This window comes from Muscardinus avellanarius (genome assembly GCF_963383645.1).
Source record: "Muscardinus avellanarius genome assembly, chromosome: 8".
Taxonomy (NCBI): domain Eukaryota; kingdom Metazoa; phylum Chordata; class Mammalia; order Rodentia; family Gliridae; genus Muscardinus; species Muscardinus avellanarius.
The window spans coordinates 65,909,209-65,928,930 of NC_137794.1; the positions used below are offsets into that span (position 1 = coordinate 65,909,209).

The window sequence follows — 19,722 nt, forward strand, 5'->3', positions numbered from 1 at the left end:
CAAATATTTTAAATGTCTAAATTGTGATTCTTTTTTTTTTTTTGCGGATCTGGGGATGGAATCCAGGCGCATTCGATCTCTGGGCTACACCCCCTGCCCTACTTTTTATTCTTTATTTTGAAACCGGTCTCAATGAGTTGCAGAGGGCCTCACTAAGTAGCTGAGGCTGTCTGTGAACCCTGACCCTCTGGTCTCAGCCTCCCGAATGCTGGGATTACAAGCGAATGCTGGGATTGTAAGCGTGCACCACCACGCCCGTCTTAAATTGTGATTCTTGAGTGTAAACAAGTTACAAAAGAAACAAAATCTCCTAACAACTTCAATAAAACCTATCCCTAAAAAGCTAGTGGCTGTTCCATGGAAACATTCACATTATGTTCTTCTGCTCCCAGTACTTACTTTTACAGAACCAGGAGAATTTAAAAAGAATATAAAAATATAAATTATCAATAAATATAAAAATATATCTGTACAATATTTATTAAAGGCATGATTATAAGTGTATAAATATGAAGCTATAAATAAAGCAAACTGTGGAACTCTGTTCTCTCAATTTTGCCAAATTGCTTGTAGTAACTAATGGTAGTCACTAATTCACACACTGATATCAATAAATTGTGATTAAAGAGAAACCACTCTACTAGACAAAATACCTCCTGATAATATAAAAACAAAACTGGGCTTTCTGAATCCCAAAAATGCTAAAACAGAAAGGTGACAAAAAAAAAAAAAAAAAAAAAGGAAAATTAGGAAAAAATGACAGCTGTCTTTTTTGGTTTCTTTTTCACACAGCCACACTTAGCCTGGGGAAATCCTGCACAGGTATGCTCTTTGTGGAGTCTAGTTGATTATACTCCTGGATGAGTGCTGACAAAGATGACACAGCTTCCGTGAAACAGCTTTCCTCCATCCCTTCAACTTGTAGGTAGTGGTGGAGGTGAGCCTGTAAATTAAAAAAAAAAAAAAAAAAAAAAAGAAAGGATAATTATCATTCCAGGAACTTTAGCATACACAACTCTTCTACAATGTAAATATTCTTTGTTAAAATTATAGTCCATTCAGCTTTATAATGGAAATGAGAACTTGAGTCAAATGTGTATTTGCCCAAACCTTATAAACTCATGACATTTCTCACTTAAAGTATGAGTAAGCTTCTCTTTTTCAATTAGAACAACAAATATTGCAGACAAGGTCAGCCTTGGTTTGCAGTGTGATACACCTTAAATAGCCAACATAAACAGTTACAAAGGTGTGTAATTACCTTTTTCTTGTAGAGCTTCATGAATCTTTCTCTCAGGTCTATGAAGGTTGGCTTCACACATGTGTTATTTGCTAAAGCCAATAATGAATGAGAGTGGCCCACGGGAGGTACTGAACACAGGCTGGTCTTCCAGCCTTCTTGATTCCAGGAGACAAACTGTAGAGAAGGTTTTAATCTGAGATATAAAAATCCAAACGTAAGAACTAGGGCACTAAAAATGTCTGCCACATGATGGCGTGCCCCACTAGTTAAACAGGGACATCACTGATGGTAGCATTCTAACTGCTTAGTTTATGCTCTAAGTTATCTATTTACTATTAGCAGTATCAATGTGGTAGTGAACTAAGAGATACTTAATCAGAAATCATTAAATGAGCTGTGATGGTGATTCAAAAAGCCAGAAACACATCCTTTAAGATTTGAAATCTAGGAATAAAAAGAAACAAAGGTATTATAATCTCTATAATTCAATAGAGTAATTTTCTTAAAAGGAGACTGTCAAATAGCAAAGCTTAAACTTAGAAGCTATACAGTAGTAGTAATAAAAGATTATCTAAATTCTTTGAACACTTTCCTAAAATAAAACATCTCATGAACCTTTTAATACTCATAAATAACTTTGTACTACTATTATTATTTTATACTTGAAGAAAATATGGTACAGAGAGGGTAAATGGCTTGTTCGAGGCCACACATTACGGAGTTACATTGCTATAATTTGAAGAGATTATAAGTGGTCTTAACCACTGCTCCACCACCCCAACCAGTATACAGAAATTATCTTGAAAAACAGAAAGCAAACCTTTCAATATTTCTGCGAAGATCTGAAATCTGTACATTTCCTCTAACCATGAGGGCGCAGGCAAGGTAGAGACTATGTTTGGGATCTGCTTGAATTAGCTGATGATCTTTACTGAAGGCATCTGAAAACATCTGATCCAATCTAAAACAATTAGAGCCACTGTTTATACAAAATGTCTTTCTTTAATATTTAATTCTAAAATGAAAATGTAGTCATCTATAGGTTAAAAAAGCTTCATACTAAATGTAATATATACTATATATTCTAAATAAACTAAATAGCTAACTGCCATTCTCTCAAAGCAATCTTAATGATAAATATGAGAAGAGGGAAAATCAAGTAACATCTCTTTTTTGTTGTTTTGAAAAAGAAAGCTTCAGCAATATATTCGTGATTTCAGGCAACTACAAAATTTTGACTGTAGCTTTAGTGAGCTCTACGGAGTACTGACTTCAGAAGCCTGTAGCATTATTGCTTAGTTCAGTATCCTCTTTAGTAGTATAAAACACTATCGAAACTAATTAAAAACCTATGACACTATTACTCTGTCTCTGTAAAATACATAACAAACTAGTTAAGAATCATTTGCAGGAAACTATTAAAGGACAATGTGAGGCTGTCTTATAAAAGATAAAACTCTATAGTAGTGTTCCTGAGAGGCTTTAAACAGAAATCTAGTATATAAAAGATAAAAGAAAAATAAAAGATTGTCTTTTACCCAGAAAAAGGTGATTGACAGAATTTATATCTCACAATGCACAGCCCTCCTGGGTCCTCAATATAATCTCATTTTGGTTCTTAAATACCATTTAACTCAATGCAGATACAACTATGCTGCTTAGATTAACTCTAGCCAGAACTTTATATGCCAAACCTGCAAAATGTCTCGAAAGAGCCACAATCTGTGCTGCGTATTTATCATATTTACTAAAAGCCTACCATGTGCTAGGCATTACTTGAATGGCAAGAGGCTTCGCAGTGAACAAAAATTTCCTGGGCTGGGGATGCAGCTCTGGGCTGAGTAGTACTTAGCTAGTACACATAATGATCTAGGTTCAATCTCCAGCCCTGGGGGAAAAATCCCACTCCAACAGAGCTTGTGTTTTATTCAATTATCCTATAGGATGGAGAGAAGATTCCATAAGAAACAGGTAAGCTTTGGTGGGAATTCCATGAATCCTTTGCTATTATGTTCAGAATCTTAGTATATATATGCAATTTGGGTCATTTTTATGAAGTCAATTTATAGAGATTAGAGATGGAGACCTAGAAAGATTAAGAACCACCATACAAAAAGATAGGAAATGCATTCTTGATTTTCTTGTCTCATAAAGCACCAAAACTAGTAAACTATTTTGTAATCATTGGGATACTTTTTTTATTTGCATGTATTTATTATTTTCTTTTGACAAAAATGCAATAGGTATTGAACTGATATTTATTAATCTCCTAGTACAAACCATTCTCATGTATTTGGAAATTATAAGAAATTAAAGAGTTTTAAAACTATGACTTTTAATACAACTTAGTATAACTTAAAAACAATTATTTATTCAAGGAAAAATGATTGTGCTCATGTATGACAGCCTTTGAAATATCTATAGTAGAGCAGAAACAAAACACAACTGCCCCCAAATCGCAACAAATATAAACACTGTGACAAATTTAAGTCTAATGTTTTTAAAGTTTCCCATTGATTTTCATGAAACATTTTAAAAACCAAATTTTTCAAATTATGGTTATAATGAAAAGTATTGACTACTGTATTATTTTTATCAAAAAAACTAAATAGGATGGTAAGACATTCAATTAACTTTGAAATATTCAGGTCAAAGGACTGAGTCAAAATCTTTTTTTAATGCTGAATGTAATTAGAAATCACAGCTTTCATTTTTAAGAATTTTAACTGAAAATTTTAACTGAATTTACTATACAATATACAACACTATTGTATATTATACTATACAATATATTATTGTACAAAAATAGTTTAGAACCAATTAACATTCTATGTGTCCACACTGAAGGTATATACTGTACTTATTAAATATACTAATTCAGTAGCTGGGCTGACACTGGTAAAACATTCAATGATCAACATGTGCCATGCACTGTATATCTACTGCTTTACTTAGTTAAGGTTATGAGGATCTAATGCAGAAAAGGAGCCCTACCTATTAGTCAGTATAACTGGTGCTGGCTTAACTAGAAGTGATATTCAGCAATATCACTTGTGATATTCCTGTACAAAATTGTTCTCTTGCTTAAACTTTACCTATAAAAAGGAACTTTTTATAGTCTGCATGTTCTCATTTACATACTCTCCCCTTATAGAGTTTAGCAGGATCTTTTTTCTTTCAATTGTGAATGTCAGGGTAAAATTTTCAAGCTCATCATTACTGTATATGCTAAGAATATCTTTGAAAACCATATTTTTTGTTAAATAGATGTAAACTTTAGGTTTATAAATGGCACACACATGATTATAAAACTAACTATTTTGGAAAAATACAATAGCTTCATACTACCCGGCAAGCATAAGTATTCTTTAATTTTTTTTCAGATAAGAAAAGCTAGTTAGTGATAGAATTAGGATTTCTCAGACTCCAGAGCTCTTAATTTTTTTCAATAAAAATTGTATTAATTTTCTGGGTCTTTTTTTTGGAAATGGGGATTGAATCCAGGGTGTTGCAAGGCAAGTGCTTTGCCACTGAGCTACATCCCTGCCTTATTAATTTTGAAAAGCCTAAACATTTAATCATTAATTTCAAATAGTTTAGCTGACATTTTAAAATACTTCTAAAATATTCATCTAATAAAATGGCTGTTACCAATTCTATTTCATATACTACTCAAATAAAATAATAGCCATAACTAGAATTACTATAAATTTTTCTTAAAAAAAATTTTTTTTTGCAGGTCTGGAGATGGAACCCAGGGGCATTCGACCTCCGAGCTACACTCCCTGCCCTATTTTTTAATTCTTTATTTTTTATTTTATTTTTTTTGCGGATCTGGGGATGGAACCCAGGGGCATTTGACCTCTAAGCTACACCCCCTGCCCTATTTTTTATTCTTTATTTTGAAACTGGGTCTCACTGAGTTGCAGAGGGCCTCACTAAGTAGCTGAGGATGTCCACGAACCGTGATCCTCGGGTCTCAGCCCCCTGAATGCTGGGGTTACAAGTGTGCGCCACCTTGCCCGACTTAAAAAAAATTAAAAACAAAAAAATGATTTCAAGTTCCTAAGAAATTGGAATTGAGTTACATCTTACCTTCGAGGAGGAATGTTAACATCTGCCAGTGTATAAAGAGGTGTTAGGCTTGACACAAGATAATGAAGTTGTGGAAAAGGAACTAAATTCATGCTGATTTCATTAAGGTCCATATTAAGGGATCCTTCAAATCTTGCAGAGCTAAAAGATTGTTATTAAAATGAGAAAAAAGTTAAAGAATTATACACTTTCTCAAATTCCTTTGTACATGTGAATGCAGAATATTGCTCTTTTATTACTGTATTATTAAAATACAGTATCATGAATAATTATCCATAAAGATAATTAAAATGCAACATATAACACCTATAGCAATTATTTTTTCTGGATTACCTAAAGCATAACCAACATACTATTATACTTGCTGATTACACATAAAAATATCTTATTTAAAAACAGACTTCCTATTGAGTTTAAAACATAATGGTCAGTAATTAGTTAACTACTGTAGAAACTTTTTACAAAATTTCTTAAGAGTGTACTTAACACACTCTGGAATATGAAATATAGTAATGCCTAGGAAATCTAAGACCCAACTTTTGGATCAGCTACCAAGGAGTATATATAGATCAGTTGGTTTAAAAGATTTAGATGTTCTACAGCAAAACAAAAACACATTTAATTTTGTCTAGCCAAGTATATATCAAGTGTGTCAACCATAAAATCATTATAATTGAACATCCACTAATAATTCATGGAATGTACTTGGAGTAATGCTGCTTCAGCCTCACAGGAATTAAAGTTCTGTTCTATTACTCCAAGAGAGAAAAATAAAAAAGAGGCTTCTATAACTTAGAATAATTAAAAAATACTATAAAAATTTAAAACACCACAAAAAATACCCAAATGAAGTTCTTAGAAAGAATCACCTTGTTAGGTTGAGCAGCAAATTTGCCACAATGTTGTTCATTGCATCAAAGGGCTTCTTGTGTTTCTTTTTCAAAGCCCCAGCACTTGAAGTAACCAGACTCTTTGGTTTCACAGTTGTACTCAACTTTCCAGAATTCACCACATGGTCAATTTTGCTAATGATGTCGAATAAAGACTTTTGAGAAAAAATTTGGGAGAGAAGTTATTAAGAAGAGTGTACATAGATGATATGCTAGGCAAGAAAGAAGACAAATAATTTCAACTTTTTTTTTCTCTTACATGAGAATGCTGCAAAGTGAGGAAAATCTTTCACGTAAATGCGTAAGCATAACACAGGGTTAAGTGCATATAAATCTTGTCCGTAAATTCCAAAGCCATTTCTTACTTGGTTGTCAATGGGCAACACACAGTCTGCGTGCTCATTAAGTTCCTTCATTGCCAAGATGCTATTATAAGGTGACGTTATGACATCATCCTCACCGGAAGGGTAAATTGAAGTCACAAATCTATACACTTCTGGGAATTCATCTTCAAGCACCTTCAAAAGAAACGTGCCAAGTCCAGATCCTGTTCCTGAGGATTAAAATTTCAAAAAGAAAATAGCATAAATAACTTGGAACATATGTGTGGATGGGCTTGGAAATTTTGTTTCATTTGCAGGAATAATTTGCTACACGAAAATAAGGGAGATTTTTGGGGTAATGTTTAATGATCATGTGGAAATCAGAAACATATTCTGTGGCTAATAACATGATTGATGCAGAATGGTATATTAGTAGTATCAATCAAAATTTAAAAAGCTCATATTCTTTGTTCTTACTGTCCTTTCTAGAAATATTTCCAATAGGTATAGTGGCATAAACGCATACACACATGTGTGCATGTTTGTATGTACCAGATATTCACTGGGGATTGTATGTAATAACACTAAATATATATATATATTTCAATTCTGTGACAGAACTGATATGGAAAGATGTATGAGAAAGACAAAGTGTAACAATTAGAAAGTAATATGTATTGTGTGGTCTTATATAAAAATATATACACACTTTAATAAGCACAGAAAATATCTGGAATGATATACATAAAAATATGCCAGCTTGATCTGCTGTGAGAAGAGGGACTTGAAACTGGGTAAGAGAGAACTTTACTTTTAGCCTTTACTATTTTTCAATTATTTTTGTCATTTTCAGTGAATTATGAATAAAATGTATTTTTTCTGAGATGCTGGATAGTAGAGAAGTTTAAAAAGAATAATAAACTAAATCAAATTGTTTTCTTTACTTCTGGAAATTTATTCAAGCTTCCAGGTTAATTATACCAGTACAATGATAATATTTCTTGATGATTATGATAGTGTTCTAAAGATATGATTACACACAATTACAAATTTGATTTTAAAATGCCATGGCAGTGAATGTAAGATATGGATAAAAATCAATCATATCTAACCTGCGGAATGGGAAATCCTAATTTTAACTTGGTAAAAAAGTTTCTCTTTATTATAAAAATTGTTAATCCTATTTTAAAATTAGCAAATTGTATTCTATTTCATGAAACAAGGGAAAAACACTTAGGCTCCAAGTTACAGGTTTCTCTGGGGGAAAGAAAAAAATGCAGATCACATATTTCCAGTTCAAGAAAATTATCATGTAATAAATAATTTAAGAAAATTGACTAAAAGAATTTTTTACTCCCTTTTTCTTCTTATGTGAGTAATGAGAAAGTACTAGAGAGGATACTGATGTTCTCTGGCAAGCACACACAAGCATATGCCAGGAATGCTCAGTCATAATTAGGATACAAGACCGAACCAGCAAACACTGAGAACAAAGACTCTATATGGAGCCGGGCGTGGTGGCACACTCTTGTAATCCCAGCATTCGGGAGGCTGAGACCAGAGGATCGCGGTTTGCAGACAGCCTCAGCTACTTAGTGAGTCCCAGTTTCAAAATAAAGAATAAAAAATAGGGCAGGGGGTGAAGCTAGGAGGTCGAGTGCCCCTAGGTTCCAGACACACACACACACACACCACCTCTATATAGTATGAATTCCTCTATCATCTTGTACTCCATTAAGATGTATGACTACAATGCACCAATTAAAAACAACAGCAGCAGCAGCAGCAGCAACAAAACAAAAAAACCCTCTACATACTGAAATTTGGCTGGAAATTTTAAAAAAGCTAAAGGTAAAAGAAAAAAAAAATTCCAATACAGTTCCATTGATTCCTAAAAAGAGCTTAAGATAGGAAAGCCCTTTCCCTCCTCCCATGGAATAGATTATAAAGAAACACTGCAAAGCACTCAGTGTTCTGCTGACTTCCTGAGTTTCTCTATAATCTGTTCTTAATAAAGACTACCAAAAACTTTGTGACCCACAGCTCTGAAAATAAGAATACAGATTAAAAAAATATTTGTATTTATTACTACTTTATTTCTGCTGTAAGATTATAGAAAAATTTGAAAAAAATTTCAATTTCACTATGTTTAATATATTTTTGCTTCTTATCAATAAATCCTAATATCCTGAAGATAAAAAAATGGTAATCGCGACATGATTTCACAAAATTTTAAATTAAGTCCTAATATTTTAATATTGAAGCACACACATATATTCTAAATGGTTCTCTCTTTATCAATCATAGGTCTGAAAATAAGACTTATGCTTGTAAAACGAATTCCATTTGGATTTTAATACTGTTTTAAGCAAATGAGTGATTAACTTTACCTCCTCCCATGGAGTGAATTATAAAGAAACACTGTAAGCAATCACAGTGCTCTGCTGATTTTCTGAGTTTCTCTAAAATCTGTTCTTGATAAAGACTGCCAAAAACTTTGTGACCCACAGCCCTGAAAATAAGAATACAGATTAAAAAAAATTGTATCTATTACTTTATTTCTGCTCTAAGTGAGATTATAGAAAAATTTGAAAAAGTATTTCAATTTCACTATGTTTAATATATTTTTATTTATCAATAAATCCTAATATCCTGAAGATAACAGATAGAAAACTTAACATATTACATATTTATAATCCTCAAATAGTCTGGTAAGATAACTCGTTAGCAGAGATCTTAAACTACGGTTTTCTAATTTTGTTTTCTCAACTTTTTTCTTAAAATCTGTTACGTAGGATTTTGTTTCCATCAAAAGTAAATTATGAACTACAGTGAATTTACATATTAAAGAGCAGAATAAAGTCAATTACACAGACATTGGAAATAAAAAAATTTTAAACTTATCTTTTCTGGTTTAAACTAGGAAAACTGGTTACATCACACATTATTAGGTAAAACGTTAACTAAAAAAATTGATATTCATGAGAATCTGTAAGTCTTCAGTTGCTCAAATTTGCAAGTATCACTGGTGATGAATTTTAAATGATTTTCCCATTACATACATGCAGTTAGGTCTAACTAAAAAATTACACAGCAAGTTATAGAACAATCAGACAAAAGCCACTCACTTATTAAGTGCCAAATGAGTCTCCTGGAACACAAGATTTGAATTCATACTTTAATGAAATTATACATCACTCCACATCAGGAGCCTGAGGGACTGGTAGCAAACAGTTAAAATAATAAATATGACGCTGTTTAATAAGTAGCTACTTTATTAATTAATACTTTTGGTGCTAGGGATTGAACCCAGACATTCTACCTCTGAGCTACACCCCCAGACCTATTTTATTTTTTATTTTGAAACAAGGTCTCATTAGGTTGCAAATGGCTTCACTAAGTTGCTGAGCTGGCCACAAACCTGGGATCCTCCTTTCTCAGCCTCCCAAGTACTGGGATTACTGTTGTATATCACCATGCTGGCTGAGCTAATTTATTTTTTAAAAAAAACAGCCTCATGTAAATTCTTAAAATCACTGATGGAGGTTTTTTCCACATTAGAAGAGACTATTAAATATTTATGGGCCAAAATGACCATGGGCTCAGTTTGAAAGCTAGGACAGTAGTTTGGCTTGCATCTTTTACTGATTTTATCAAATATGACCAACTGGAGAACTTGAAAGAGTTAAAAAGTAAGAGAATATTTATGAAAGTACTTTAAACTTTTGTCACTACTGTTATGTAAGAATCAACTTACAAATAGGAATTGAGCAAATCAATTTTTCATGATTCATCTTTCTCTTAAAAAATAAACTAAAAGCCGGGCGTGGTGGCGCACGCTTGTAATCCTCGCGCTTGGGAGGCAGAGACAGGAGGATCGCGCAGGTTCGAAGTCAGCCGCGCGCGCTGGCTTAGGAGACCCTGTTTCCAAATATAAAATGTAAAAAGAGGTCTGGGAGTGTAGCCCGGAGGTAGAAGGGCTTCCAGGAACCCCAGTACCACCAAAAACAAAACAAAACAAAAAAAAAAAACCTAAAAGTAAATGTAAACATGAGAGTCCTAAGCATTATAAAATACCACCATTTATTTTAAAAAAAGAAGATAGAGCTAAAAGGCTTATCTTTGTGTGGCAAATTACACCTTGCTTTTATGTCAGCAGGACCTATCAGAATAAAGAATGGTCAGTTTTTCAGATGATATTCAGTGTTTACATTCAGCATATTCTCACCAATTATTTCCTGAGCCAGAAATATCAGTGATGAGTTGCTTGCTATCAAATACATCTCTCAATGGTCCCTGGAGAATTTCATTCACTACCCCTTCTTCCATGTCAATCAAGACAGCCTGTAAAGAGAAAAAAAAATTATTTGGCATATTTTCCCTTTGGTCATTTACTCTGTAAATGAAAAGAATTTTATCTTCATACAGAATCTGCTCTAAGAATTAAAAACAATCTCACCCTGCTCAAAAGGTGAAATCCAATTACAAGGTGGATTTTTTTTTTTTTTTTTTTTTTTTTGGTGGTACTGGGGTTCCTGGAAGCCCTTGTGCCTCCGGGCTACACTCCCAGACCTATTTTTACATTTTTTTATTTGGAAACAGGGTCTCCTAAGCCAGCGCGCGGGGCTGGCTTCGAACCTGCGCGATCCTCCTGTTTCTGCCTCCCAAGCGCGGGGATTACAAGCGTGCGCCACCACGCCCGGCTACAAGGTGGATTCTAAACTCTTCTGTCCTATTCCATGCCAACTGGGCAAAAAAGGAGCCCAATAATCCCCTCAACTGCATTTTTTTTTTTTTTTTTGTGGTACTGAGGATGGAACCCAGGGCTTTCTACCTCTGGGCTATACTCCCAGACCTATTTTATATTTTTATTTGGAAACAGGATTTCACTAAGTTGCTGAAAGCCTCAATAAGCAGCTGAGGCTGGCTTCAAACGTGCACGACCCTCCTGTCTCAGCCTCCCAAGTATTGGGATTAAGGCATGCACCACCATGCCCGGCTTTCAACTGAAGTTTTAATAAGGTCTTCGAAATCTAGAAGCTAACCTAAACCTAAAAAAGCTCTCAATAAATATAAGATGCATGAATAAGTTTGCTCACTAGGAACATCTCTTGCTGTTCTTTATGCATCACAATCCAAAACAAAAAAAGTTCAATTCAATGAGTAAATTTACTATAATGTATAGAGCCAAAGTACTGGATAGAAATCAATGACCACAGGATCCCTCCCTCCGTTTAACTTATCATCTAATTGTCACAAACTTAATTGACATGGAAGATAACCTAGGTTACTAAAAAGAAAATGAGATTATAAAATTAACTATGGGAAGAAAAAAAAAGACTGAAAGGAAATACAGAAATTCTAAGCAGGAATCCTGGCAGGAGGATTATTTGCTCCTTCTTCCAAGTCTCTGCACTTTGCTTTCTGTATATTTTACTATAAGGATGGGTGTCTCTCAGTGGCAGAGTGTACAGTTGGCGGGTGTAAAGTCCTAGGTTCAATTCCAAGCACAAATGAAAGAAAACAAACTCCAAGAAGAAACAAATAATAAAAACAAAGTCAGAACAAGAGTGAAAAAGTAAAATAAGGAGAGTTAAAGAAAAAAAAATCTGAAGTAACTTTTGGCACACTAGAAACTATTAACTCTGATGCAGTGTCACCAAGAAGTACTTGGTTTACAGGCTTTCCTATGATTATGCAGCATTAAGCAGTTACTACAGAACTATTCTAAATGGTTTGTATGTGTCAACCTATTTAACCTACACAGCCCTATGCAGAAAGACTGTCATCCTGACTTGACACCTGAGGAAACTGAGGCCTAAAAAGTTATGTAACTTGTCTTATGGTCACCCAGCTAGCTGAATGTAGACACAAACCCAGGTAGCTGGTGGCAGAATCTTCACTCTTCAACCACCAAACTCTCTACCCTACTATTTAATTAAGGGGAGACAATCAAGTTTGATATTTATACAATACTGATTACAGTGGGGTTATAATTTATATACACTGAAATTTGGTGAATTTGTGTAATTATGCTACTTACTGTGAGATATACAAGTACTATAGAAGTATATTACAGACTTTTAGAATTATTTTATGAATATGCTTCTTATATATAGCAATGACAATATATATATACACATATATGAGGATGTATATATTCTTTTCTTTTTGTTTTTTGCAGGTCTGAGAATGGAACTCAGGGGCATTGATCTCCGAGCTACACCCCTGCTTTATTTTTTATTTTGAAACAGGGTCTCACTAAGTTGCGGAGGGCTTCACTAAGTAGATGAGGCTGTGAACAGCGATCCTCCAGTCTCAACCTCCCAAATTCTGGGATTACAAGGGTGCGCCACCACGCCCAGCTAAGGAGATATATATATATGGATGTATAAGGATATATATCACTTTTCATACACAGGACTATATATGATATGTATTGGCAATGTTAGCAATTTTCAAGTACATTTCTTTGTTTTTTTTTTTTTGGTGGTACTGGGGTTCCTGGAAGCCCTTCTACCTCCGGGCTACACTCCCAGACCTATTTTTTTTTATATGTTTTATTTGGAAACAGGGTCTCTTAAACCACGCGGCTGGCTTCGAACCTGCGCGATCCTCTGGTCTCCGCCTCCCAAGCGCAGGGATTACAAGCGTGCGCCACCACGCCCGGCTCAAGTACATTTCTGACAATATGAGTGCTCACTTTCATAAGCACTCATCCAACCAATCACAAGGACTTCACTATATGGGCAAATTGTAGTATTATAATTTATATGACTAGAAAGGAGAAATATAGCTTATAATGGCCTTTTCCAAGACAGATTTATTGAGATGGTTTGTGGAAGATGAAAGGTACTACCTGGCAAAAGAAGCAATATGCAGATTACACACTGATATTTAGGTCTTATGAGTTTTGATATAATCAATGTTGTAGTTATTTAGTATTAAAACTTTGACATGCCCCTTTTAATCCTTAGTCACATCAAGCTTTCGGTTTTTCCTCTGGAAGTTAACTAAATCTTGAGAGAGTATTCTCTCAAATCCTAGGTTCCTCACTTAGGCATCCAAAGTCTGGAGTTAAAACTGTTCCAGGTTATGTATTTACTCACTCTAATGTGGCTGGATCCTCATGTTTCCTTTCAGAGCCACATGGTAATAGCCTTTTTTGTTTCCAAATTGTAATAGTAAAATTTGCAAAATTCTGAGTATTTCCCCATTTACCTAAAATACTAGACAGAGTGAAGAGATACAAGCACCAAGTTACCTTATGAAGCTTAGTCTTCAGCGATAGCCACATCATCACTGAAGAGTTCTTATAGAGAAAACGGAAGCATACTTTATCTGACAAAAGTCAAAGGCTCCAGAAACATGCTGATTTATTCTTTCCTAATAGTATTTTCTCCATTTCCCAGCCTGCTCACTGATACAGTGGTAGGAAAAGGTCAAGATGGGAGTAGTCTAGAAAATGTCAGTTTGTTACTCTAAGGTTTGGATTGTGATCTAGCTCTTACAGCAGAGTACGCTAAGTGTTAATCAATTATCCTAACAATCTACAAGCACATGATCTCTGCCTCAAGTTTCGTTTTAAAAGACAGTCAAGACCACAGAAACAGGAGATGGTTCCCAGGTGCCATAATATTACAACATATACTCTGGTCTTTCTGCCACTATATTAGATCCAATCTTTAGCATCTCAGCTTCTTCCACAGCATCTAAATTGCCTTTCTTTTTTGTTATAGTCAAAGATTCTTACTCAACAAGTTGAAAGTTTGTCGCAGAGAAACAAACACAAGAGAAATGTTAGAATGAGATTAATACTATATAGGTATTGACTTGATAACCTTTTCCCCATGAGAAACTACATGGCTATGTATTTATTCACTCTTATGTGGCTGGAATAACATTTTTTACTGGTAGTAATCCTGACACAAATTAATTTCCCATTATTTTTAAATGGAAAAACAACCTGTATTTCAGGTTCTTAAGGATTAAGAAGGCTATCATTTGACTAGATGACTATTTCCCTTGAAACATTAAAAAAGTGCTAAATACAGTGTTTTTGAGTATGAAAATTTCCTAACAATGTTTCGGATGTACACAAATGTCTGCTTAGTTTTATTTATATTATATGTGGCTCAGTGAATGTGTTTTTACTTCAAGAAGTCAAGCTAAAATTTTACTGTCATGTTACTAAAGTACAGTTGTTGTTGTTGTTGTTATTATTATTATTATTATTATTTTGGTGGTATTGGGGTTCCTGGAAGCCCTTCTACCTCTGGGCTACACTCCCAGACCTATTTTATACTTTTTTTTTAATTTTGGAAACATTGTCTCATAAGCCAGCGTGGCTGGCTTTGAACCTGCGCGATCCGTCTCCGCCTCCCAAGCGCGGGGATTACAAGCATGCACCACCACGCCCGGCAAAGTATAGTTATTTTAAAAACACATGCAATGTAAGAATCCAAAAATATAAATCTTACTCGTGCTTTTAAAGAACATATTTTCCCCTTGGAAATAGTGCCACCATCACCAACAACTCTGAAAGATAGAATAAATAAATAAATAAATAATAATAAATTAAAAAAGAGAAAGTCATAAGATATTCCAGGGCTAATAATGTTAAATTCTCCTTGTTCAATATGGCTGGTTACAGGCCCGATGACGTAGATACAATGGTTATTCCTAATCTCTTTCTCGTTTGCCTCTCTCATTAGTTTGAAAAATGAGGTGTTTATTTTCCTGGCTTCCTTTGCAGTTAGGGCTGGCCAAGTAATCCAGTTCTAGGCAATGAAATAAAGAAGAGATATGTTGGAAAGCATTTTTTATTAAAAAGACCAGATAGAAGTCGATGCCAACCTTCTTCCTTTTTCTGCTTCAAACATGAATGTAGTGTAATTCCTGGACCATAAATTGCCATTTTACAGTTGTGAAGTAATGAGGGCAAAATGCTAACACAGCAAGGAGAAAAGAATAATACTCGAGGCATTTCTTTACACCTAGGACATTTGGTTTCTAGATTCTATGAGATAAATGGATCCCTTTACTGTGTAGGCCACCACTGATGAGGTTTCCTGTTGTAGTCAAACATACATCAACTGATAAATCTATTCTACACCACTGAATAAGGCCGTTCTCAGAATTCTGTGTTGAAATTAAGTTACCAAAGTACGAAAATCTATGATCAAACACTGTAACTGTATATAGGTAAATACAGTTCATGAAAAGGGAAACTAAATAAAGGGAAGTAGAGTTAAACACAGATGCTATAAGCCAGGGGCTATAAACTACGGTCCTCAGGAAAAATCCAACTAGGTGCCTACTTTCTTAAAATATGGTCCTCAGGACAAATCCAACTAGCTGTCTGTTTTCTAAAATAGTATTCAAATACAGCTATACCCATTTGTTTATGTACTGTCCATGGCTGTATTGATTCTATAAAGGGAGTTGAATAGCTATAACATATTTTACGGTTTTCAAAGATTAAAATATTTACTACCTAGTCCTTTAAGGAACATGTTTGCCAACTTCTGCTATAGGCAAATTTGTATCATTCTATGCAAAAGATATAATTTAATAAATAAGTATATATGAAGAGATATGGTCTTGCTTTTTTTTTTTTTGGGTGGTACTGGGGATGGAATTCTTCTACCGCTGGGCTACACTCCCAGACCTATTTTATATTTTTATTTGGAAACAGGGTCTCTTACACCAGCAAGGCTGGCTTTGAACCTGCGTGATCCTCCTGTTTCCGCCTCCCAAGTGTGGGGATTATAAGCGTGCACCACCACGCCCGGTGATATGGTCTTGCCTTTTTTTTTTTGGTGGTACTGGGGTTCCTGGAAACCCTTCTACCTCCGGGCTACACTCCCAGACCTATTTTATACTTTTTTAAAATTTGGAAACAGGGTCTCTTAAGCCAGCATGGCTGGCTTCGAACCTGCGCGATCTTCCTGTCTCCGCCTCTCAAGTGCTGGGATTACAAGCGTGTGTCACCACGCCAGTGTGGCCTTGCATTTTAAAAAGGAGTTTTGGGTATTAACTTGTAGAACAAAAGCTCATGTGCTGATACTACAACAGAAAGAAGAGCAAGATACCACTCTTCTTTTTCCCTCCCAAACTTAATATTATGCACATAAGAATGTTCTCGGTTAAAGTACACATAGTAAATGAACATATAATTATGTTAAGTCCCCTTATTAAGAAAGAAAAGATCCCAGGCTGGGTTTCAACTATGTAATACTCCACTGAGAGAGGTGTCTCTTGAGAAAGGAAGGGGTGGCAGTAGAAACTTAAGTTAGAAAGTGAAGCACACCTGAAAGAAATATTACACAGGCAAATTTGAGTCTGGTAATGGTTCTTTAGGAAAAGATGATTTTCTGGGACACAAATAAAATGGAACTAGTTTACACGATAGCTATCTCCATCTAATAAGAACAAATGAGATTAGCCATTAAGGTAACGTACCTAACTTCCCTTAGTCTGAGTCCATGGCCACTAAGCAACCTTCTTATTATGTAACTTTCCTATAAAAAAGAATGTGCCTATGATGTAAATGAGTAATTGGTCTAAGTTATAGTTCCTACTGCCCGTTACTACACTGGTTTTCCACTTTTTAATCTTTCATTTCTTTAAGTTTGGTTAACTTGATTGTACTGAAAAGAGACTATTTTCAAGGTGTTAAAACAAGGTTTCTGAATTTGCAAGCTTAAGCAGCAGGCCCTGGAATTCACCAACAAAATGAAGTGTAATTAGCCTTTGCTAGAAGATAGCAGCTTAATAACCAGCCAACTAATTCAAACTAGAACTTGTATTTCTATTGAATTACATTAGCCTGTTATTAGAAACAGGTTCTAAGTTGCTGAGAGCCTCATTAAGTACCTGAGGCTAGCTTCGAACCTGTGTGATCCTCCTGTCTCAGTCTCCCAAGCGCGGGGATTACAAGTGTGCGCCACCACACCCGGCAACCACAGTTAGTTTTATGAAGCACTTTGAAAATGCATAAACTTAATGATTTATCATTAAAAGCTTAGAGACATACCCTGAATGTCAAATTACTCTTTCAGATTACACAACTGTTCCTCTCTTTTTAGAACATTCTATACTTGGAGTATTCCTGATTACAAATAAATGTAAAGAATTCTTTCAAAAGCTAGACACATTATCAGATGCACTATTAGATGCAGTAACAAGATAAACTTAGAAAAAATTTTCAGCTTTCCTTAGGAAAACTTTATTTCAAAGTTAAGAGAAGTCACACTAAAGTTTTTTGTTCCTTAATAACACCTGAAAGAAAATCTGTTCCACCCAATGATATGAAAAGATTAATGACATAATAAGAACAAACCCAAAGCCAGACAACTTCATAACTCGTGACTATTTTTACTGCTATTTAAGGAAGGTCTTCCCAATCTGTTGACATGAAAGAAAAAGATCATCATGCTCTGTGGCAGACTTTTAATCCCATCTTACCTGGTATCCACATTCCTAAAAAAGCTGCTAATTGCTTCATCATAAATTCCTTTCTAAAAGAAAAAAATATATAGAAATTAAGTCTAAATAGATACTTTCAATTTAATATCTCCTTTCATTATTAAATACCATAATGACCTGTATATGGCTACAAGAAAGATCAAGTATCACAAAAATGTTTAATTTACTTCCCCACTCTCTTTTGACGAGAGTAAAGACAGGGAGCGATGAAGAAAAAAATTCTCCACAGAAGTGTAGAGCAAGTGCATCAAATGAGTTTTCGCTGGATCCTGGTGATCATTTAAAAAGCCGACTAGTTAAGAAATGTAACCGCAGTGTCATCTATTTAGTAAAGTACTTCCACATACACTGTCCGCCCAACTGCTCTTCACAGGAGACCCTGCGAATTAGGAAAGCTGTTAAGACTAAATAAAATCTGGCCGGCGTTCTTTCAGTTGTGTGCGTCTAACAGCAACAGACGTCACAGAATCAGTTGTCTTCCATACTGAGAAGACCCCCTATAAAGCCCGACGAAGGCGTCCCCCGGGTCCGTGGCCCCGGCGACAGCGAGGGGGCCCCCGCGGGTGCTCGTACCTGGTTGACCGCGGCGTGCTCCCTCAGCGCCAGGTCCCAGAAGCAGCAGCCCACCTGGTTTCCACACTGGCCAACTGCGACCCGGGGAGAGGAAGAAAGAGAATGGACATCAGGTAAGAAACAGTTCGGACGAGCGACGCGGCGACCGAGTCCCCGCGCCCGGAACAGCTTACCCTGCACGACCACCGACTGGGTCATTCCCCTCGGCTACCGGCACACCCACTTCCGCCTTCTCGTCTGCCGGCCACCGCACGGTACCAGGGGGCGGCCGTAAATCACACTGCTGCCGGAAGTCGCTGCCGTCGCAAAGCACTTCTCTGGGTCTAGGAAAAGGAGGGCGGGCAGAAGGCCGCGCAAGCGCACTTGCGTCTTACTGTTGCCATAGCGACCGGGCCTCCAGACCGCAGATCCTCGCTGCCTTGTCAACATCTTTGATCTTCGGCAGCTCCGGAGGCCGGGGTAACAGACGGGTAACTAGGGCTTTGGAGTGGTATTTTAAGTATGTGTCTTACTGGTCAAGGGCTCTCAGAGGCTCGGTCCTCGATCCCAGTCTGAACACCCTGGGCGGTAGGTCAAATTCCGTTTTTTTCGGATTGAACCGGACGCTGCCTGAGCATCGCTACCCAGCAAGCCCTTTGTTCTGATAGAAAACGAAAAATGACGATGGGCACAAAGAAACCTTGGACAAATAGACAGGATTTGGGCAGTACCGAAACTAGGTACTCTATGACAAAAGTCAAAGACAAGTTCTGAGACCAAACCAGAATTTATTGAACAAGATAACGCCCAGCGTTAACTTCTAGGCCCCCTGGAGGATTCAAAAGAAATGACAGATCCAGCTCCAACCAACTTATAGTCTCATTGAAGACATTGGCATGAAATACTCAAAGAATGGTGACTCACAGTTTGGCGTGGTGCTGATGATAGATGGAATAAGATTCGATGGGCAAGAATATAGCCGAGTAAATAGAAATCTGAGGGACGCAAGGGGATTAAAACTAAGCACTTGATGTATACACAATGTTTAGAAGGGATGGAAGAGAGAAAGTTGGAAAAAATCAGACATTAATGAAAATTATCAAATCTTTAAAATTGTCAAACATTAAAA

At 35.8% G+C, this 19,722-nt stretch overlaps 1 protein-coding gene across 1 annotated transcript; it reads right to left on the reverse strand.

Moving 5' to 3' along the window:
• Positions 1 to 653: 653 nt before the first annotated feature.
• On the reverse strand, positions 654 to 18,812 carry TUBE1 (tubulin epsilon 1; the record flags this gene model as incomplete). The annotated part of the gene is made up of 11 exons (XM_080700105.1): positions 654 to 943; positions 1,262 to 1,436; positions 2,064 to 2,204; positions 5,339 to 5,479; positions 6,208 to 6,383; positions 6,594 to 6,781; positions 8,942 to 9,063; positions 10,780 to 10,895; positions 15,032 to 15,089; positions 18,021 to 18,073; positions 18,615 to 18,812. 11 exons carry the CDS (start codon positions 18,810 to 18,812, stop codon positions 785 to 787), a joined length of 1,527 nt encoding a protein of 508 aa, XP_080556231.1. The 3' UTR covers positions 654 to 784.
• Positions 18,813 to 19,722: the final 910 nt, after the last annotated feature.